At 45.8% G+C, this 24,086-nt stretch overlaps 1 protein-coding gene across 1 annotated transcript in view; it reads left to right on the forward strand.

Moving 5' to 3' along the window:
• SCPEP1 (serine carboxypeptidase 1) overlaps window positions 1-24,086 on the forward strand; it is a 682,231-nt gene that overhangs the window by 97,603 nt on the left and 560,542 nt on the right. The window contains exon 2 of the mRNA XM_069654950.1: window positions 23,909-24,054. Within this exon, the coding sequence (XP_069511051.1) occupies window positions 23,909-24,054 (146 nt within the window). The remainder of the gene's footprint in view (window positions 1-23,908; window positions 24,055-24,086) is intronic.

The following is a 24,086-nucleotide window of genomic DNA, read 5'->3' on the forward strand; positions in this document are numbered from 1 at the left end:
TTTCCAACCTTTGTTCCTTGGAAACCCACAGTACACGATACGTGATGGGACAGTTGGCCCTGTTGGCCGAGGGTACGACCGTTCTCACAATGTCGGTCTACCCCCCCAGTTAAAGTTGGGGCTCCGCGTTAAAACCTCAAGTGCAGGATGATATCAAGAGATTCCCTAACAGACATGGCAGTTGAATCACTGCCCCACGATCCCCCCCCCCCTAACCCAAGGAAAGGAGAGTGAGTCTTCAGCGGACCTCCAGACGCTTCGGGTCCTCTCCCTGAATGTTAATGGCCTGAACTCCCCTAACAAGCGAAAGGCAATTCTACTGAAACTCCGGGACGAAGACGCAGCGATAGCATGCTCCAAGAGACTCACCTGCTGCCGGCAGATGTGACCCGGCTTCGTTCCCGGTTATTCCCGCTCCAATTCTTCGCCTCTGGCACAAACAAAAAAGGAGGTACGGCGATCCTCTTCAGGAAAGACCTGAGCCCACAGATCCTGGAAACAAAAATATGCCCAGAAGGCCGATTTACAGCGGTCAAATGCCTCCTAATGGGAGACCTATATACTCTCATCTCAGCGTACGCCCCTAACACCGGACAATCACACTTCTCTGACTCCTTGGACACATCTCTCGCTAGCTTTGTGGAGAGCCAAACAATTGTCGGTGGGGACTTCAATGGGGTTCCCGACCCCACCAAAGACCGGTCACACCCCCCCGCACTTAGCCTCCTCCGACTCTTCAGGACCCTGGAGATAATAGACTCATGGCGGGTGTTCCACCCTGACGAAAGAGATTTCTCTTTTTACTCTTTCGTCCATCGCACCTTTTCAAGGATCGACCTGTTCCTGATCTCCCCGCAAACGTTCCCCTCAGTCAAAGAAGTCTCCATCGGCACAAGAGCGATATCCGACCACACCCCAGTGCTCCTGGAACTCTGGTTTCAGAACCTTAACCTCAATAACCCACGTAAATGGATGTTGTACGACCCGATCCTTAACGACATGGCCACCAGAGACAAGATCGCAACTGGAATAAGAAATTTCTTTAACGAAAACCCAGCCTCAGACACCTCATTAGCGAACAACTGGGACGCCATGAAGGCAGTAATCAGGGGCTCCCTGATAGCCCAAGGTGCGGCCTACCACCGAGACAGGCGTCGGACCCGGACGGCTCTAGAGAACGAACTAAGAGAGGCCGAGGCACTCCATAAGGAGAAAGGCTGGTCCCCCAAAACGCAACGGATCATTCGTACGACACGGAAAAAATTGGAAGCCCACTATGTGGAACAAACCGCCCAACTAATGGCGAAGGCCAAACAGTCATACTACGCGAAGGGTAACAAGGCAAACAAGTTCCTGGTGGCCAAGCTAGCCAAGAAGAGACGTGTCAACGCAATCACGGGCCTGCGTGATTCCAACGGGGTCACACTATACTCAGAGCCCGAAAACCAACGCCTCGCAAAAGATTATCTGACCCAAATCATGAAGGCAACCCCACGAAACTTACCACAACAGAAGGAATACCTGCAGCAGGCAGCAGTGCCCCGTCTCTCCGACGCAACGAGAGACGAACTGGAGGAGCCCATTACAGGGGAGGAAATTGAGGAAGCCATCAAATCACTTAAAACACGAGCCCCCGGCCCAGACGGCTTTTCAACCAGGTTTTACAAACTATTCAGAGCACAACTGACCCCCCACCTGGTTACTCTATTCAACTCCTTCAGGGAAACTGGAGCGGTGACCCCATCGATGCAGGAATCAACCACCATCCTCCTGCCTAAACCTGGAAAAGATCCAAGAAGCATAACGTCCTACAGACCGATCGCACTTTTAAACATCGATGCGAACATATACTCAAATATTCTAGCAACCCGCTTAAACCGCATCTTACCGAAGATCATTCACCCCGACCAGGCAGGTTTCATCCTACACCGGACAGCAGGTGACAAGATCCGGAGAACCCTGAACCTGGTGGACCTTGCCTCCCGGAACTCCCAGAAACTAGTCTTAGTTGCTCTCGACGCAGCTAAGGCATTTGACAGGGTGGATTGGACATTCATGAGACACACCCTAGGGGCCTTCAGTTTCGGGCCAGCTTTCCAAACGATGGTTCTAGCCAACTATAATAGCCCTAAAACTAGCCTGAGAATCAACGGACATAACTCGGCCCCAATCCCCTTATCGTGCGGAACCCGGCAAGGCTGTCCACTGTCGCCCTTGCTCTTTGCACTCACCATGGAGCCCTTCGCACAAAAGATCAGGCGAAATGACCAAATCAAGGGCATACGAAGTGGCCCCACGCATCACAAAATCGCCCTATACGCGGATGACATTCTGCTCACGATCTCGGAGGCGCACTCATCTCTAAAACACGCGATACGTGAAATCGCCAGCTAAGGCGAAGTCTCAGGCCTCACCATAAACTTCGATAAATCATCCGCCCTAGGTATCGGCCTCACCCCAGCAGAACGAGAACCACTGACTAAGATGTGCCCGATAACATGGGAAAAGAGTGCCATCCCCTATCTAGGGGTCTATATCCCGGCTGACCCAAGAGACACGTACAAAGCCAATTTCCCCCGACTCTTTAAAGAACTGGAAGGTGACTTGAAGCGCTGGGAGACCCAAGAGATCTCACTGCTCGGGCGTATCACTGCATGCAAGATGAACCTCCTTCCGAGATTCCTATACGCCTGTGCCTCCCTACCAGTAGCGGCCCCCACACCACCTCTTCGAGGGATCCAGAGAAAAATGCTGAACTTTATCTGGAAAGGTAAGAAAGCGAGAATCCCTCTCAGAACTATGCTGGGGAGTTCCAAACTGGGAGGGCTGGGGGTCCCAGACTTGCAGGCCTACAGAGTGGCAGCCCAACTGGCCCAGGTCCAGGCTTGGCAAAATACGACAAACCGCCCTAGATGGGTAGAGCTGGAACAATCACGAGTGCCCCTACGATTTCTACCACACATCCCGCCCCCCCCTCAGGACCCAATGGGGAGAGCTCCTGCTATCAACCAAACGCACCCTTAGCACCTGGGACTGGGCGCTAAAACGAAAGGGAGTGCCAAGAGGACTGAGCCCATGCTCCCCGGTCTTCCATAATCCAACGTTCGCACCGGGAACGAATCCTCACAATTTTCGTAACTGGATCAAAGGCGGGCTGGAGACCATAGACCAGCTGTATACGGGGGGGAGACCTCTTACATTCGCCCAATGCAAGGAGAAATTCCAACTCCAGGAGAGGGATAGATTCACATACATTCAATTACGCCACTGGTGCTCACATCCCCAAACTCTGCAAGCAGCGACATGCCCTCCTACTGCCCTAGAACTCACTCTGGGAGACCTTCCAACCCGCGGCAGAGTATCCACTCTATACAGGCGCTTCCTAAGTGACTTCCTGACCACAAAAACCCGCTGCATGGCCCAATGGGAGGTGGACCTGGGTCACCCGATAGAGGATCAAACCTGGGTGGACATATGGACCAGAACACACACCTCGTCCACCTGCATCACCAATAGGGAATGTGCGTACAAGATCACGCTGCGGTGGTACTACCCGCCCCTCAGACTTCACCATATGAACCCCCAGGTGGATCATTCTTGCTGGAGAGGATGCGGCCACCCAGGCTCCTTCTTCCACATGTGGTGGGCTTGCCCGAAGATCCAACAATTCTGGAAAGCATGCCTGGGGTCCATCACACAAATTACCGGAACAATGATTCACCTGGAACCAGAACCGGTTTTGCTGGGAGCTCCAATTCCCGGGACCTACCCGCGCTCCGGGACCAGAGCAAAACTACTAACCCACTGCCTACTAGCAGGGAAAACGGTGGTGGCCCGAGCTTGGAAAACCCCAGAAGGCCCCCACATAGCCCAATGGTGGACCAAACTTTGGGACGTCCTGGTAGCGGAAAAGGTGATGGCAGCACAAGCGGGAACTCTTCATCGTTTCCAGAATATCTGGGCCCCAGTGCTGGAATTCGACCAGCGCTTTCCCGCCCCGACATATAAACCTACCGGGGCCCGCTGGATCTTAAAAAATCTGGAGATCCCGGAGGAAGATACATAGACGCTGAGGCGCAAACTGGACAGCCCGGGAGGGAAGAGTCCGCCTACAATGCCTAAGGGACAGATGGACCAAAGGGAGGGGGGAGGGAGGAAACTCAGGGGGGGACAAAGGACTGGGGATCAACATGCCTAAATATTCACTGCTTATAATGTTTGTACTTGTCATCCTGCCTTGATTTAAAATAAACAAAGTTAAAAAAAAAAAAAAATGAACACTGATCCCCTTACCTTGGAAATGCAAGTGGGGTCTCTGTGTTTATCGTAATCATGTGGGTGCTAAATAATTTAGGTTGCAGCTGTTGCAAAGCAAGTGCTGACATGCATCTCATGATCATACTCTCAGGTAAAGACGGTCTATGACACCACCACCCAAGGTGTGAGTAGCCATCTCCTGTACTCACTCTCCCGTGCCGGTTGCTGAGTCAGACTAACATTATTACAAGTGGACTGGTAGGGGAGGCTGCATATTCTTCATTTACAGAAGAAAACCTCCATTGGTGACCTCACAATCCCCATGCAAGATTTCCTGTAAACCATTTTACACTGTCTACATGTTTCCTGTTGCAGTTCTAACTGGGATGATTTTCCAGTTGATTTTTTTTTTTTATCTTTGGCATGACTTTAGGTGCAGAGGAAAGTAAGGTGGTTAGAAAGGAGGGGTGGGAATACCAGATCGGCCAGGAATGTTGTAGGATAAAAATACTGAGGGACTTAAGCCATACCTAGAATTGGTCTTCAATAGAAAGGTCAGACAATAGTAGGCTATCAACTCAGCGAGTCTGTGTTTTTATTTTTTTCAGTCCTCAGCACGGAAAACAACAATATTGTGAATGTCCAACATCCTTGGTGATCCAAAATTAAACATTCGGTATCTTTTTCAGTGTGCCAACTTGTTACAAAATTATTTGTGTCACACGGTGAACCAGTTCCAATTCTTCTAATGCTTGTTTTGTTCATTTAACACAATTCCGCAAAAAGTTCTTCTATATGTACTTTATTTTGTTGGTATTCTTTCTGTTCCATCATTGCATTCCATTTTTCTCAGACATTATAAATGTTTCATTTTTTTCATATAGTGTCACTGTGTTCCTTTCTCACAGGTAGTATGCATATTTCTCTCAAGCACTCTGTATGTTTCTCTCTCTACACGCGTTTCCCCACTGTTGCATAGTGGTTCATCAGGAGAGAATCTACAAAGATATCGACCACACAAAAATAAAACATAAATAAATAGGACAAAGGATCATAATGGTGAACATTAACTTTTTGGGGGGATTATTTCCACACTATCGCACATATCTAGTTTGTTTGTCTAGAGTTTACTCATCCTGTTGCTAGTTCTTCTTCCTTCTATACAGTCTATTGACTTTTGATAGTTGATAATCCACCATTTGAGCAAAGGTGGCTTTAAAAAACCTACAACAAAAGAAAACATTTTCTTCAAATAGTAGCACAGTAATCCTCATGTGCTAAGTAGGTAGTCTTTTTAACTTATGCCTTTTCTAGGATTTATAGAGATGCTGAACTTTAATAACTAAATTAGAGCAAGCTTTTCAGTTCCTACCTGGGTTTCAAAAATTAGGTCATCCGCTTGTCCCTCACTTCATACCGCCGATCTGCCATACGAATTGTAAGAAAATGGCAGCCTTTTATTTACTTATATTCTGACGTCATCACGTTGCTATACGTGATGACGTAATCGTGTGCACCGTGCAGCGGCCATTTTGAATGGCAGTCTATTTTGCATTCTTCTTATTCTTCCGTCTCGTGTAAGATAAACCCCAGAGAGGGAGGTTTAGATATTAACCTCTTCTTTTGTGAGTCATAATTTACTTTTATGTATGTTTATATGTTGTAAATAAACTAGTGCATGTTTTTGCTTACCAAATATGAGGGGATAATTAACTCCTCAATCTGAATGGTGATCGGTTTGGTTGATATAAATAATTTATAAACTCCAGTAGAATTTACTCGTACCTTATTTGGCATATTGTCATATTAATTAGTAGGTTTAAACACATTTTTACTTTCCAGCATATTTATAAATTTCGAGATTTAAGCAAAAACAAAACATGAATCCAGTTTTTTCATTTTTACAACCAATTAGACATCTCATGATCAGTATTTAGACATTCCAAACACGTGTCCATTAAACAGATCTATTTAGCCTCTTTTTGCCTGAGCAGTAGCTCTCTATTACCTCCCCTCTGTGGCATCATCACCTTTTCAAGTCACAGAAACTTAATTTTGTCCACTTCTGTTTCCAAATAGTCTGCGCAGAAACGTATCGCCATAGGGTATCTTAGGTCTTTGTCTTATTGCTATCAAATGTTTAATTATCCATATTTTAAGTGCTCGAATTGTGCATCCAAAGTAATATTTTTCACAAATGCACTTGATGCTATAAATGACAAATTTGGTAATTTCAAACTTTTCATTGCATTCACAATTTGGGGGCATATCTTGCAATTGCCACATTTATGATTCCCTGTTTAAAGGGTTTCAAGTGTAGCATCTTGCATCAATCTTTTGGTTCGTCTGGTTTTAAGAAGTTTGTACTTATGTTTTTGATTGTCGGTGCTTTCCGTTAGATGATTGAGGGTGTTTCATCCAAGTGTTGTCATCTATTTTGAGGATATTCCAGTGATTTTTAAGAATCCCTTTAGTAATCTTAGCATCAGAACTGTATCTTGTAATGAAATTCACTTTTGTCATTTTGTTCAATACTGTAGTTTTTCTATTAGTAAGACATTACTTGAGATTCCATCTGCTTTCTTAACTGCTTTTTAATAGGTTTTTGGATCTATAACCTTGTTGACAAAATATATTTTTCATTATCTCTGTTTCTGGTAGGTTTCTTTTGTGCTACAATTTCGTTTGATTCTTACAATTTCCTCATAGGGGATATTGTTGATAATGTGATGAGGATGATTAATTTCTGCATGTAAAATGCTATTTCCAGCTGTTTATTTTGTATAGACACTTGTTTGTATTTTCTCCTCCTGGATGTATGATTCCAAGTCCAAAAACTGTACCCTTTCAGGACTTTCATTCATGGTGAACTTTGAAATATTCATTTTCAGTTAGGTAGTTAACATAGTTCGAGAGTGCAAATTTTTCTCCTTCCCAGATCATTAAAATATCATCAATGTACCCCCCCAAAAAGTGACATTCTTGTTATTGTTATACCATGCTTGGAAACATGAGGCATTTATCTCAAAGTGACCCATGAACAGGTTAGCATATGATGGTGCAAACTTTGAGCGCATTTAAGGTTACACATATGTTACTTTGATCCCAAGGGATAGAGTCCAATTGTTCTATGACATGTTTGGTATCTCAACTAAATTAAGCCAAGCCTGATGCCACTGGTTGCAGATAAATGTCGATATATATTGCGAAATTCTTTGAGTCAATGAACCAATGCCATTTATAATTGGGCGACAAGGTGGAAATACAGAAAAATGTTTGGATCCTGGATCGGACATACATGGTTGCCGTAACTGGGCATGATATATTCATGTATTGGAATTCATCTTCCGTGAGTAGACTTTCCTTGGTCCAGGTTCTGCTTTTGTATTGCCAATCTTTTAATAGATCTGATACCGATTCTGATTCAATTTTTGACAGCATTTTTCGTTACTTCGGTCTAAGTTTCCTTCCCTAACATGATATTTTAATATGACTTCTGTCTGAGACTAGTTTTCTGTCGAGCAGTGTAGTGCCATCCAGTGATTGAATAGCAGAGGGGCGGTTGGTGCGATGCTTTGGATGTCGGAGACTAAGGTTCAAAAGGAGAAGATGATCTGGGTGTCCCTGGAAAAGCGGTGGTAAGAGATGCCAAAGGATGCAATGAGTTTACCCAGGGAGCAGGTTATAGAGTAGTGGGGTATTGGCTGCGATGGATCTTCTTGGGGTGAAAACCCCTGGAAGGGAGTGTGGGAGGAGTGGGTTAGAGTTCCAGGAGATGGAGATCGAGCAGTCCTAGCGATCATAGGCTACTGGGAAGGGTCAGAAATGTGAGACGGATACAAAGGTAAAGCTTTCTGCAGTTTAGCCATTTTATTAAATGAAAAAGGATGGAATAAACGCCTACCTCTCCCTATCCTAACAAAGAGGTCCCTGCCTAGTAAGCTAAAGAAAAATGACCTAGTATCCAAAAAGTGTCTGACCTTCAAACTAATGTTCACAACAACATTTTATAAAAGTGATGTATGGCTAATTTTAGTTTCACAAAACAATATATCTGTTCAAACCTAGAGATCTGAAAGCACTCCTTGTGACCATGGTTGGGCTACCTTCCCCGGGATCAATTCAAGAATACTTTGAGAAGAGTTCTGACTCAAAGTTATGTTTAAAGTAACATCAAAACGTTTCTTCCAACCACTGTCTTTCCCAGGGACACAGCAAATTTCTTATCTATAAATGTTTCTTTATGATTCAAAACAACTGGTGGTTTCCACAATGTCCTTCTTAGAAAGGTAAATGTCTTTCATAATACAAGTTCAAAATCAAATTTTTTTTAGCGTATCACATCTTCATATAAACTTCTTTTGTCAGGATAGTGCATCGACTTCTCTTATTGCACCTTCTTCAAATAAACTTTTCGTCAGGATAGCATATTTTGTCGTGGTCATGGAACAGCTTGTCACACAAGTGATAGTTAATAAGTTCCTTGATTCAACAAACCTCTTTCCACCACGCCTTTTTACCACAAATATATTTCTCAAACCATCTTCTTCCCTGGTATGCGCTCCTGCAAGGACTAACTAGTATAATACCTTTTCTGGTGTACTTGCCTGCCAGGAAGAACTCCTGCAACTACATTCAACTTGATGGCAATGTTGATTCCAAGATTCTCCACACCAAACTCGCTTGAAGAGGGTTGAACAATAACTGCTTTTTTTTCTTGCTTTTTTATTTATGGTTACGAGCAAAACTTTTCAATACAAAAAGGTGACGATCATTACATCTTACAATCCGTATATACAAAAAAGAAAGACATATTCCACAATACACTTAATTAAAATGTAAAAAAAACAAATACTTACGTTCCTCAAATATTTCAATTATGAGATACTAAATCAAACCTAATCAATAGTTCATCAGATAAAAAAAAACAGACACAGAAGAATTCAGATGTTAGAGACCTAATACAGTTAACATTCTCACAAGTAGTTAAGAATAATTAATGCCCGGAACCAACTCGATTCCATACATTTTCTGCGGATGAATAAGGATTTTGGATGAAAAAGCGACCAAGGTATTTAGGTCTAATATCTACAAGCGACCGACATCCATTTACCAGGTAGATTTTCCACGCTACGTGGTATATTACAGTATTTGCAAGGTGGTACCACAAGTTCGCAATCCTTGTATTGAAAATGCCCAATTTCACCTGTAGGCAGAACACTGACCCAAAACCTCAGGAACTGCTCCCTTAGAGTGGAACATGGATACTGAGTAAGATATTTTGGGCAAATTACCAATGCTTTATCATTCTTGGAGAAAGTTGAGTGTAACTATAACTCTTTTTATTATAGTCTCTTGACTCTTGATAAGGTGTGTTCCAGTTTTCCCCGAACTGAGAACTTGGTTTAGAAGAATTATTCTCAGTGTCTTTTAACTGCTTCTAGGTAGCCCTTTGACTGTTGGCAGTTTGGGTTACAAGTTTTCCCCAGTTGATATCCGAAAAGAGGGAGAGTTGCGACCTTGTCGCCTCTGTATGGTTTCAGTCTCTTGGCTGTTGGCAATGTGGAATATAAGCTTTCCCCAATGTATATCGCCTGAAAGGGGATTTATGCCTTTGTTGTTTTATTGTGGGTTTCTCAAAGCCTCTTGGCTGTCGGTAATGCTTGTTTATAAGCTTTCCCCTATTGTAGTCCTCTCTGAGGGAATTTACTCTCTTGCCACTTCTGGTCTTTCTTTAGTTGTTTGATTTATGAAGTAGCTGCTTTCTTTCATTAATTGTTCAGTATTCACAATCATGTGGTTTCTGCTTTCTTTCATCAATTATTAGGTAATCGAAATTGTTACATTTCAACAACTTACTTATGCAGAGTGCCCCCGGGTTAGCATTTACATCTAGCCAACTCCATAGGCATTCTTCAGCAGCTCCTTCTTGTGGTCAGGTGTTGCGGCGGACCTCCGGTGTATTCCCGCACTCTATCTTGCTTCCCCATTTGACTGCTCCGTTGATCTTCCATGGCTTCTCTCACCGGCACATCTTGTGTTGAGTTGGGAGCACGTCTCCTCATCAGCTGGGCTTCTGCTTGACACGTCGCCTCCCGCTGCGCGTAATCTGCACTTCTGCTCGCCTTCACCCTTCGTGATGGCTTCCAATGGCGTCCTTCTTTCCATAGCTGCTCCTGCACCTCGGATAACTTCTGCTTCAACAGCTATGCCCTCTGCACAGCCTTCAACATCTTTCACCACTTTCTCCTTCCTGCAGCTGTGCCTCATTTTGGGATTTACATCTCCTGCTCCGGTGCCTTGGTCTGTAGCAACTAGACTGCACCTTTTCAAAAGCAGCATTCTGAATCCTCATTGCCTATCAGTCCTTCCTCAACTCAGTACCATACACATTATGATTACTGAGGTCCACATGGGACTGTGCAGCATTAGTTTGTTTTATTTTACTTTCAGGCTTGACTGCTTTAGGTATGGAGAATTATTCGAGAAAGGGGAGGTTGTGAAAAGGGTTTGTGATTCCACATTAGAATAAGGGTTTCTACTTGAGGTGTAATTTGGCAATTGAATTACACTTTTAGTTCTTGAACCCCTGAGGTACCAACCCTATGCTGTCTAGATGATTTACTATGACTGGTTCTTTTGGTAGTTATATGGGAGGGACTTGTACGTTGATAATATGCAATTAGGTATCTGGGATTGATTTGACTTTCATTCTCAGAAGATAAATACTGTGTCTCTCCTAACAAAGACACTTCCTTTTATAGCCGCCTCCCCCCTGATACCACTCCAGGGTTAGGATAAGGTAGCGGCTGCTTTCCCCCTGGCCAACTGGAAGGAGAATTTAGGCTGGGGTTTGGTGATGACTCGGCAGGATTCATCACACTACCTATTGTAGTACAGTATCCTTGAAGTAGAAGGTGTAGAGTTTGAAGGAGGAAGGGATGATGGTGTTGGGCAGCAGAGTGATTGAGTGAAATGGTGAAAGTGGTCAGCAATGGTAAAGTCAGAGACTTGAGTCAGGGCAGTTTCAGGAATTTGGAAGATGCAGAGGGCCTCTCCTGGTGTGATGGTGGTTGGTGGTTGAGGTGGGGGAGCAGAGACTGTCCTAAGCTTCACTCTAGCCTATACTGCAGGAGGAACAGACCTGCTCAATTTTAGAAGCTCTGTCTCTGAAGTTCACTGTCCTAAACCCAGTCATACACTTTCTTTTGAGTAGAGCCTGGATTCATATGCAGGGTTTACTCTGCAGAGTGGTTAGCTCCTTTTAGTATCTTCTCCTAGCGAATTGTTGGACTAAAGTGGTTTTGAACAAAAACTGTGCAAATTATTGGATGGTGTGGAAATTGTAAATGCATGCTTTTGTGCATTGTTTTGTATTAATGTTGCATTTGCTCTAGTCAGCCAATACAAATTACCTTTGGATGTTTAGATTTGTGGGAACAACATGACTTTTTTTTCTTTAAGCGGAAGCTGCATAGTTTCTGCATATCTCTAGTTTCTAGACTGGAAGACTCATTGCAAATGTGATGGGAGTACGACTGTATATGTTTAGAGATGTGCTTGAAAGTAATTCAGTGTCATTTGCAGTCCTTGGCCTATTCACTGAGCTTTGTAGGACAGAATCTTCTGGTTTAAAGGAGAATTGTAATGTGACCGGTGATGTAATTGTCCCGTTCTGTTGGTAGACCTCTACAAATTAACAGCTCAATACATTAAAGGACATTTCCGTTACCAACCGGCAAATGCCTAATGCAGAGTAGATTAAGAATTAGGGAGGACAGACTTTGTACCCTGTATCTATTTAGATTGATATTATTTTCCTAGAATTCCATGTAAGGCGACTTGCAGCAAGTGTGTTTTTTGTTTTTTTTCTAAAATATTTTTTGCGCTAAATAGTAGCAGTCTTCCTGAAAATATAATTTAGCTTGGTGAGTGCTCTTGCTCATAGTTCTGCTGTCTTTGGCTTCAATCTCAGCAAAGCCATAACATCAATTGGAGCGCAACAAAAAAAATACTGTTGAATTGGGTTATAACACTTATTTTTCATAACCTAGACAATCCAATTTGTCGTGTGTAATTGTTCTAATTGTTCTCCTTGCAGAGTATGCAACTGGCATTGCATTGTAGCATAGCGAAAATATTTGCAGGATTATGTTTTAGTCTTAGCTCGGTCTTACTTCTGCTATGCAACTTATTGTCCACAAATGAGATATCGGGCATTGGATCTCGGCACCGGTCTGGCAATTTGGCCTGTCATTTATCTGAGAAAACTCTACATCACCCAATGGGCGATTGTTCCAATCTTCAAGCTAAAAGCTATGATTTTTTTAAAGAACTTTTTAGATGATAATGTTATGGACAAGCGGAAAACTGGTCTCGCATATGAACTGTTAAGAAGGCAGCTCTAGGGGGGCATGGCTCGGAGCTGCCGCGAGCGGCATAACTTCCTAGGAGCTCCTGCCTTGTCAGGAACTGTGAATGGAAGATCTGGAATCGCTGGAGGCATTGAATTGCCTTGCACGCATTCCAGTCCTCGCCCAACATGGCAGACGTTTCTTTAAATGCTGACTCCTCCCACTACCCGATGCGTTGTATCTAATTTTTTCGCCAGCTTCAGTGCTTCGGATTGTGTGGTTGTTACGTCCGTATCAACTTCCCTTCTAGCCTTCCCTGTACCGGTTTGGCCATCCTTTTGTTCCCTTCTTTGTCCTACTTTCCTCTGCCTCCTCCCGTGTACGGCTTCTCCAGCGTACACGTTGCTACTTCCTTTGCTTGCTGATCACATACTAACGGCATCCGCCTCCTTCCCGCGGCTAGCGATACACTGATCGTTCAGCCGGGTAACGTTTCTGTAATCGTTCTTCACTTACCATTCTCTGTGTTATTTTTTCCCTGGTTTCTGTCTTTTGTTTATTCTGTCTGATACGAGTGGCTTTTAGAGTCTACGGCGCCTTTCAGTTTTCTGCTCTTCAGCGCCTGCCGCCTCATACGCTTGCAGAATATTCTCTCGCTCTGTGGGCTTGTTTGCCTTTCTTTCTATCGTTTTGTTTTCTAATTTACTCAGTGTGGTGTTTCCTTGTTTCCTTACTCCTTTATCCTTATACTGACCTCTTTTTGGCGCTGCCTCTTTCTCCCTTCTTACATTTTCCTATCTGGTCCCAAGTCTTTGAGGACTTCATCGTGGTACCTTGCTCGGTGTGGGATTTCCATATTCTTTGTACTTTGGAATCCAGTTTTTTTCTCCATTGGAAATACAGAGCTGGGAACAGACTTTCACCCATTTGAACCCATCTGGAAACCAGGGTTTTTTCCGCCTTTGTGCTTTTTCCCTGAAATTAGGGCTGGCCCCCTGGGAGTCCCCGCGGACAGGGTTCCTTCTCTGCCAAGGTGGCCTCCGGAGGGGCCAGACGCTATTTACACGAACGGAAAGTCCGAACACCCAAGGACAAGACTCCTAAGAAGAAGGACCGTAGGAAGACGGAAGCTGTTCCTAAGGAGTTCAACTCAGAAGATTCAGGTGAGGAGGAGGGGGGAGGAAGATCTGAAGCCTGACAGCATACAATGCCCAATACCCACCATGGCATCTTTAGAGCAATACCAAGAATTGGTGGCAGCGATGCAGAACCTTACTGTGGAGGTTCAGGCCCTGAGAATGGAGAACATAGCCCTCCGACAACATGTAGTGTTGCACCGTGACGACCATGGAGACCTGCCTACAATGCCTCTCTCCTCTGGCAAGTATGATGGCCACCCGGGAGGGCTGAAGGAGTTTCTTGATGCCTGCAAGGTGTATTTCGCCTTTCAGCCCCCTGCCTACAAGACGGCTAGATCCAAGGTCAGATTTATCATTGCTAATCTCACAGGAAACGCTCTTTCTTGGGCTACACCGTTTGTCACCAGAAATGACCCGGCATTGGATGACTATGACCGTTTTACGGAGGTGTTTAAAGAAAGATTCGACAGACCCACAGTATTCTACTCCTCTCTGGAAGCAATCTTGGACGTCAGACAGAGAAACACTGACGCCAAAACGTATCTATCCCGTTTCCAGAGGCTAGCAGCCAAGGCAGATTGGCTGGATTCGGCTCAACAGACCATCTATAGACGAGGTCTTCATGAAGAGATTAAGGACGAGCTAGCACGAGTAGCCCGACCTGCTTCTTTCCAGGAATTAGTGACGTCCCTCCAGATAGAGTTCCGTTTGCAGGAAAGATGTTCAGAAAGAAGAAGAATCAGAGGCACCCCTCAGGCAATCAGTCTACCCTCTCCTGCTCCACCCACTAGAACTACCCCTCCTAATGCTCGGTATGGGATTTCCATATTCTTTGTACTTTGGAATCCAGTTTTTTCTCCATTGGAAATACAGAGCTGGGAACAGACTTTCACCCATTTGAACCCATCTGGAAACCAGGGTTTTTTCCGTCTTTGTGCTTTTTCCCTGGAATTAGGGCTGGCCCCCTGGGGGTCTCCGCGGCCAGGGTTCCTTCTCTGCCAAGGTGGCCTCCAGAGGGTCCAGACCCTATTTACACGAACGGAAAGTCTGAACACCCAAGGACAAGACCCCTAAGAAGAAGGACCGTATGAAGACGGAAGCTGTTCCTAAGGAGTTCAACTCGGAAGATTCAGGTGAGGAGAAGGGGGAGGAAGATCTGAAGCCTGACATGCCTGGCCCAATGCACCATATCCAACAATGCCGCTTTTAGACCCCGTTAAGAGCCACAACTCAAATATATTGTGTGGGAGTCTCTCCTGAAGGTATCGTCCGAGTGGGTTCCCGTTCCGTTGCCGATTTATCATGTTTTCGGCTTATTTACCAACGGGACCTGCTCGATTCCAAGATGGCCGCCACGCTCTCCAGCACGGAGGATCTGCAATGAGGGGGATGGGCAAGCGAGCTAAAAGCAACTAATGGCACTGAATGCCCTCAGCTTGCTCGCCCGCACTACAACGGACATACCGGCTCCTCAAATCAAGTGACTGTAAACATTGACACACCATCCTGCATCGGCTGGTCATCGGGGTGCATCCCAGAGCTGTGGTGAGATGCGGGGCCTGACGCACAGCGCTGCAACACCTACTACGATCCACAGCGCCCCCTACTACTGCTTGCTGACCTGGGTCCCGTCCTGCGCTCGGTGGGCAATCCGCGCTCGACCCCTCCCCCGCCCCGCCCCACCCCCCCGAGCTGCGCCACGGGGGGTCAGGGGGAGCAGCTCGCGGGTGCACGCCTGGAGCCTCGTTGCACCTACCCATCAGCGGGCACCTCCCGCCTACCAGCAAGAAGTTTCAGCCCTTCCACGGAACAGTGCATCGAGGCTCCCTGAGCAGATCCACCACTTCATCAAATCCGGACAACCTAGGGTCCGCTACTGAAGGGGCCTGCCCGCTGAAAGTCTCACCATCCAGCTCACGACTGCAAATAAACTGCGGGGCAGTCCGGCACAACAAACCCCCACTTAACTGATCATCCGCAATGCGGGCGCCGTAGTAGTTGCAGCCAACAAATCGTGGATCCGGAGGATTGGAGCCTCCCGGGGCAGACTGGAAGCCCAGCACCTGCTAGAGATCATACTAGCCCAAGCTATACAAGGTGAGGAGCCGGGAGGTAAGAGGGGCCTCTGCTGATACGCACGGATCCCGAAATTAATATCTGCAAACAACTCTGACTTCAGCAACAAGGGGAAATTGCCATTAGATCTCATCTCGTTTGACCCAGTGCCTCCACCAACCTCACCCACTTCTAATTAGCCTCCTCACCACTATCCAGGGCCCGTCAAATAGCGCACTGAACTCCAGCTTATCCAGCAAAAATCAGAATCTATATGCTTACACCCTCCCTCCCCCGTTTGAGATATCACGGTGGAGCTTGGGAGCATAAGAGGTCAGCACTGGGCCCTGGGCACCTACTGTACGGTAGAAGCAGAAACATCTCGCAGTAAGCGCAGCTACACATATCCATTAGTGGCAAAATGTCAGTGTGAGGACGGCCAAACAATCAGACATTGCCACCCTAATGGCTAGCTCATCTACGGAGAGATCCAGAAAGATGGACCCACAGAGGATTCTACCAAGAACACTACGCCCGCCTCAGCCACAACAGCTCACGGCCCATCACAAACGGCCACTAAAGCCGAACAATTATCGGCACTAACCAAGGAAATCCAAAAAAGCACGGAAGAAGTTGCAAAGAAAATCAACTCTCTGGACAAAAGAGTGGAGGAAGTAGAACACCGAACTGGAATCCGAGGTCTGTGACCAAAGATTTGAAGATGAACAGGACAGGGACAGAATATCAGCCCTTGAGGCGAGATGCAACCTCCTAGAAGCAAAGCAAGAGGATGCAGAAAAACGATCCCGAAGGAATAACATCCACTTTCGAGGGATCCCATCCTCTATCCCAGACACAGACCTGAAAACCTATGTCTCGGATCTACTTAGGTTCATAATCACCCTCCCGGACGAATCACCCCTGGAACTGGACCGGGTGCATAGGACAACCTCGAGGCAGGCATTCACGTTCCCCCTGATGTCCTAGTGAGGGTACACTTTTTCCAAATCAAAGAGAAAATCATGCGCGAAGCGAGACAAATGAGCCAAATCACCTTTCAGGGCTCTACAATATCGCTCTACCAAGACTTGGCGAACTCCACCCTCCAAAAACGAAAAAATTATGCGGCCATTAACAGAGTGGCTACGCGAAGGAAGATCCCATACCACTGGGTGTTCCCAACCCCGCTCAGATTCATATGGGATGGGTCCCAGAAACAATTTCAATCACTGAAAGAGGCGGATAAATTTATGGGCCGCAGAAGAACAGATGAAGATTCTGAACTCGAAGAACCGAATCAAACTCCCCCCCGCCCTCCCAAGCAAGTCCCTGGGGGGAGAATGGTCAAAAGCCAGCAGACGACGCAGACTCCGGGGTCCCCCTAAGAAAGACACCTGCATAGGATGATCAATCACCAACATCTCCAGAGAACACAGGCTCTCCAGCCCCAGGCTACTACCCCTCTTGAACTATAACGAGGGAGCCCCTCAGCGGTAAATAACTATTCTAACAGTGCAGGAGCACCGTCCGAGCTCCATCATATTTCATTTTGGCGGCCCAGTTGGCCAACATTAAGCGCATTGGTGCCACTAGTTTTCCCAGTGGCAGTAGGATGACGTTTCTCCTACCAGTTCAATTCAGGGAGGGGGGGTCGGGGGAAATGGGTTTTGGAAGGACCAACCCAAAGCTCGGAACTCCAGCTAACTCAAGTTCCGACCTATCGATCAACACCACAACATACAACAACAAGATATAGATCATACCAACGTAGCGACACAGCACGCTTATCAAACTCACAGCTCCAGGTGGGGTACAAAGAACGATGCATACTCAACACAAAAGTAATAGGTGGTGGCTGACACGAGCGAGATAAGAATCCTCACATGGAATGTGCAAGGCATGAACTCTCCAAGAAAGCGCAGGTTAGTGGAACATAGACTAGGTCAATCGTCCGGAGACATTGTAGTCCTTCAAGAAACCCACCTGCTAAAAGAAGATGAACACCGGGTAAAATTCAACAGATATAAAAAAGCTTACTTTGCCACATCGGGGAAGAAGAAAAGAGGGGTAGCAATATTATTAAGCGACGGAGTCCCGCTATCAAATATCACAATAAGAAGAGATCCAGAAGGTTGCTTTCTCTTACTCAAAGGCCTTTTTGAAGAACTTCCCATCACAATCGTCACAGTATATAGCCCCAACACATCCCAAACCAGCTTCATCTCGGACCAAATCCCGACAATCCTGGCTTTTCGCGAAGGGCATCTTATCATGGGCGGGGATTTTAACTCCATGCCAAACCCACAATTGGACAAGACTCTACCCCCCACAAATGCAGACTTTGTGCAAACCCTATCCCTAGCTAAACTGTTTAGAGAAACTGAGACTGTTGACGCCTGGAGGCTATTCAATGACAACTCACGAGACTACACTCACTACTCCTGTGTACATAAAGGATACTCAAGAAAATAGACCTTATTCTAATCTCCGGAGTGCTGTTCCCCCCCCCATGCCTAAACAGTGCAGAAATTCATACCTGCATGAATCTGATCACGGCCTGTATCTGCAAATTTAGCCATATCGGGCCAAAAAAACCCTGTGCAGAGGCACTGGAAATTGAATGACTCCCTACTACTAGATGAATGTATCAGAACGGAAGTGGAGGACACAATAACCAACTATTTCAAAGAAAATACCACAGAGAACTCCCCATCAACATCATCTGGGACGCAATAAAAGCTGTGGTCAGAGGTTCCCTAATTAGCGCAGGGGCGGAACAGAGAAGGATCTCGAACATCGCAGCAACCAAACTAGAGGAAAAAGTAAACCAACTATGGGCTGAACTGAAAGTGCGCAACTCTAGGAAAACAGAGAGCTCTGAGAAAGGCCAAAATAGCGCTAGAAATGCACTGCGCCGACCGAACCGCCAAATCATTAGCCTATACGAGGCAGTTCTATTATAGTAGAGGGAATAGAGCAAATAAAGTGCTAGCGCATAAGTTGAAAAATATCCACAGCCGAAACAACTTTCTAAATTATTGGGAGAAGATGGGAAATTACACTATTCCGAGATGGATAAAATGAATGAACTAGTAAATCTGTAATGTCCGGAGATCCCACGGTATTAGACAATCTGCCAGAATATCTGAGTGATATACCCTCCCAAAGCTCAACCCAGCTGGAATCCCTGGAAGCGCCCAACAATATTGAAGAAATCAACGAAGCCATTAAATCTCTTAAATCTATCGCTCCAGGTCCAGATGGCCTATCTGCAAACTTTTACAAAACATATGCCAGAATTTTAGTGTTAGGCAGAATCCTGTGCAGTTCCCTTGGGGAACACTGCAAAAAGATTAAGATTACAGGAGTAAGCAGTAAACCCAATTGGTAGCAGTCTGCACCACCCAGATTTACCTGGTAGCTGTGGCTGAGCAGTCAGACGTCTCTCAAGAAGAGTAGGGCAGTATGCAGAGTATACACAATAGGGCCAAAACACAGTAGAGCAAACAAACCCTGACCAGAGCTTTGTATAAAAAGTATATAATTATTTATTTAAAACACACTTTATGGCAGATACTAGCACTCTCAATCAAAAGCAGGTTAAAACAGTCATGAAAAGTATACACACCTCCCTCAATAGTTATCAGACAAGTCCGGGTTGAAACACTACTATTTGTTAGAAGAGATGTGAGCGCTTAACCAAGATGGCACTCTGATAATGCAGTTAAAGGGAGAGAAAAAGACAGAGCATAGAAATAAAACCGTTCCCAACGAGTTCAAAGCAAGGGGAGAAAGGCAGGTTATACTGTAGAGTCAAAGTGCATAGGCCAGGCCCGCTTTAAATGGAGCAAAGCGAAATGTGCCCAGGATCACACGGTTTAAAGTGCACTGAAAGTCTTTGCAGAGTGTTCAAAAGAGGTTGGGGTAATTCAAAAGATATAGTTAGAAGGCCTGGAACCAACCCAGTTTAGAAGCCAAGGATTTAAGGGTCACCTTAAGCAATCTGTAGAAAGGGAGGCCAGGCAGGACACAGTACCTTTAAAGAGAAGGAAAGCTCCAGCGGGGGCAGTTGTTCCTGTCAGTGGTTGAAGTTCGCGGTTCCAACCAGGGGAAGAGAAGATCTCGTCGAGGAGGAAACGTGAAGTCGTTTCACTGCACAGGGATGAAACCAGCCACGGAGTTCCCGATTAAAAGGTGCAGTCCTTTTATTCGCGGTCAAAAGTGGTGAGCTTGGCTATCCGGCCGCCGGGGTGCTTGGCACGGGCGATTCTACCAAGAGATGTCTTTGGAAGGTGAAAAGGGCGAACTGGTTGATCCCACCAGCTTAGGGGAAGAAGACCCGTCCAGCAGAAGATCTTCTCTTGTCGTTGGGCAAGTGGTGAGGTGGCTGCAGCAGGGCTTCACCGGTGGTGTCGTCATTGCAGATGGCTCAGCTTCTTCCCTCTTCAGATTCTTAGGTCCTGTGGGGACTTCTGAAGTTCCAGTCCCAAAGGCCCTGCTTTTATGCAGAAAACCCTCCATTCATCAGCCTAGTTGTCAATCACACATGCTGGGCCAATCGGAGTAGAGTGCGACTTGTGTTGCTATGGCAACGCAGTCCAGGGTGCCAATTCCCCCCTCCACCCTTCCTGTGGAACCCAGACACAGTGGCACCATTTGCAGGGCTTCTGTGGAGAAGCCCGCCAAAATAGTGGAACAAAGGGCTCGACCTTGGTCAGAGTTACAGAGACTGACACAAACGCCATTTTAGAATCAAGTTCTGGCAAAAAGACCCAACCGGTGATTTAATATTAAATAAATAACCCGGCGGTATCTTTAACATTCTACCAAAAAGTGGTGCGTTTAAAATCAATGGGAAAATCCCATAGAGAATATTCCGGTGGAATATTTTGCGTGCTAACCACTGGCAACAGCCAGAAACTCGACGAGGGGGGACGGGACAGTGCCCCCCTCGAAAACAGACCCAGGGGCAATCGAATTACCCCTTACCAGTACTTCCACAATATGATGGTTTGTACTGGTTCTGTTCACAATTTTGGACTAGTAAAGCTGATGGTGACTTTACATGCCCTGGGAGACAGTAGTCAGTCCCAGGGCATGGAGTCTATGTTTGGGGGTCACTGTGACACCTCTGTGGTACTGCACTGAGGGTGCTGTGTACCACACATACAGAAAAACAGATGATACTTATGGAGTAAAAAGAAACCCCATAGCCCATAAGCACATAACAAGTCAGACATACCTCAGATCATGTCTAAGAGTGGGAGTAAAAGAGTCTCACTCTTAGCAGGAGAAAAAAACAAACCCAAAAAATCCAGCAAAGCTGCTGGGGGACTCACTAGGTTTGGGAAATTAGCCTTATAAGAGAATTCTCCCTAACATTTAGCACCCCAATTAGCAGCCTTATTCAACTCCTTCCTGTCCTCAACATCGGTCACCGGATCAATGGCGGAATCGCTTACAGTCCTGCTACATAAACCCGGGAAGGACCCTGAATTGCCTGACTCTTACCGCCCGATATCATTCCTGAACAACGATGGCAAGATCTTTTCCAAAGTACTAGCCGGGAGACTGGGAGCGGTTCTCCCATTCCTAATTGACCGAGATCAAACTGGATTCATCCTGGGGAGAGGGACCCACGACAACATCAGGCGGACGATAAACCTAAAATAAATCGCCCACAAATGGAAGGTAGGAATGGCCGTCACTTCATTAGATGCCCACAAAGCCTTCGACCGGGTGGTCTTGGGGTACATTCGGGCTATCCTTGAGCATTTCGGCTTTGACCCTAACTTTATCACATGGGTAATGGCTAACTATCAAACTCCCACCACACAACTGCGGGTCAATGGCATTAGGTCGGGAGCTATACATATATCCAGGGGCACCAGACAGGGATGCCCACTCTCACCTCTAGTTTTTGCCCTATCTATGGAGCCTTTTGCAGCAAGAATTGGGCAAAACAACAGGATAAAAGGGTTAACTGTGGGAGGCCAAGAATACAAAATTGCGTTATACGCAGATTATGTGTTAATTACATCGTCAAACTTGGCAACGTCCCTGGAGGCACTATGGGAAGAAATTAAAGAATTCGGGGCTCTGTCAGTGTTTAGAGTAAATCTAACCAAATCCTCAGCCTTAGCAATTAACCTCTCTAAGCAAAAAAGCGATACTCGCCAATCCCATGGGCTAAAGGAGCAATTGAATATCTCGGGGTACATATCACTAAAGACCCATTACGCTTGCACTCAAGCAACATCCCGCAACTGATCAGGGACCTTCAAAACGATCTAAAAAGGTGGAAACCGCATGAAATCTCATGGTTCGGGCGGATTACCGCCATTAAAATGAATCTAATCCCCAGATTAGACTGCACAGCACTACCAATCCATATCCCAGGCCCGGCCCTAAAGGCCCTGCAAAAGAAAATCCAGGAATTTGTCTGGGGGGCGGGGGCGTCCGGTCACACCTTCAAATCTCCCACACCTACCAAACATAAAACCACAAGCAAATAGCAGCCCCCTCTTATTACGATCGCAACGGCCCGGTGCTGGAAAACAGCAGCTCGGAAATGGGGCATACGGGGAGCTCTGGGTCACCTAACCCCCATTTGGAATAATCCCGACTTCTCACCAGGCATGTCCCCGCTCGGCTTTCAACCTTGGATAGAGGGTGGTCTGCAAAAAACTAGCGACTTTCTAGAAGAGGGATCTCCCATCTCGTTCGAGAGATGCAAAACAAAATTTGGGGTCGGCAAACGGGAGAGATTCCGCTATGCCCAAATCAGGCACTGTCCCACAGGGTAATCCGAGAAAAATGCTCCAGAGAGCTAACGGTGTTGGAGCTCTCTCTACCAACCCCAACCAGAAGAGTTAGAACCTCAACCATCTACCGACTCTTAGACAAGGCAGAACCGCAAAAAAAGAAAGATACATGCTGGAATGGGAAAAGGACTTGGGACGAGAAATAGAGGTTGTAGAATGTGGGAAAATATGGGCCAGATTGCACAAAAGCTCTCAATGCATCACGAACAGGGAAGGGGGCAACAAACTCTGCTATAGGTACTATGTAACCCCAGCTCAAATCAATAAGGCCAACCCGAGCATCCCTGGAACCTGCTGGTGCGGTTGCCCGGTCCCTGGCTCATTATTCCATATGGTTTGGACCTGCCCGAAGGCAGAGGCATACTGGAGAGAAATAATAAAACACATTAAAGAAATCTCCGGTCTCTCCATTCCTTGGGATCCGGGAATCATTCTGCTGGGCGAAACAGGAGATGGTGCATTCCCATCTCAGGTCAAATCCCCCGTCTATGCACGCACCTACTCCTAGCAGCAAAAATTGCAATGGCTTGGTTGTGGAAAAACGAAAAGGGACCCTTAATAGCACTATGGTGGTCCAAATGTTGGGACGTAGCGGTGGCCGAAAAGATCACTGCAATCCGAGCCCTAACATATGGGACCCATTCATGGACTATGCTGCTAAATTCCCAGCCCTCACCAGGAGACCTCCACTTACCAGATGGCTCCAATTATTAAACATCAAACTCCATCCAGAGCACCTTAGAAACAGGATTCCCACCGTTCACGAACAGAACGCATCACGGACAATGGCGATAAGATCACCAACAGTCCCCTCACCCACCAAAAAACACCTCGAGACACTTAACTGTGATGCAACTAGCAATTACTACATTGTTGTGGATTTTGTACTTATTTGTAAAACCCAATAAAGTGTTATGAAAAAAGAAGGCAGCTCTAATTTTAGCGACATGGAGATATTTATATGAGATCTTGGATATTAAGATTATGTAACAAATGGATTTATATTGTGGACGTTTTGTGATGTTTGACGCGAGTGAAGCATCAAGGAAATTACTATGAGTGGTATTCATTTTTTGAGTGGTTTTGAACTTTTGTATTTGCATTTAAAATGGATTTTGTAACTAATTCTGAAATTTGATGGATTGAGAGCTTTTGTATAGCTTTCTATATATTGTGTAAGGTTTAATAAGAAATACAAAACATATGCAAGAACTATCATCCAATAGAGTTCCCAGTGAACTGATAAGCTCCATTGTGTTTTTTTTTTATCCCCTTTTAGGTGCTGTAATCGGAAAGGTGGGAGAAGAGAAAGAAGCTTGGGGTTACGTCCCAGTCCGAAGCAATGCATACATGTTCTGGTGGTTGTATTATGCTAATAACCCCACCAAGAGTTTTGCTGAATTACCGCTGGTCATGTGGCTTCAGGTAAGAGTGAACCATTCATAATTGTATTATTG

This window comes from Ambystoma mexicanum, chromosome 3q (genome assembly GCF_040938575.1).
Source record: "Ambystoma mexicanum isolate Mex_15411 chromosome 3q, UKY_AmexF1_1, whole genome shotgun sequence".
Lineage (NCBI taxonomy): Eukaryota > Metazoa > Chordata > Amphibia > Caudata > Ambystomatidae > Ambystoma > Ambystoma mexicanum.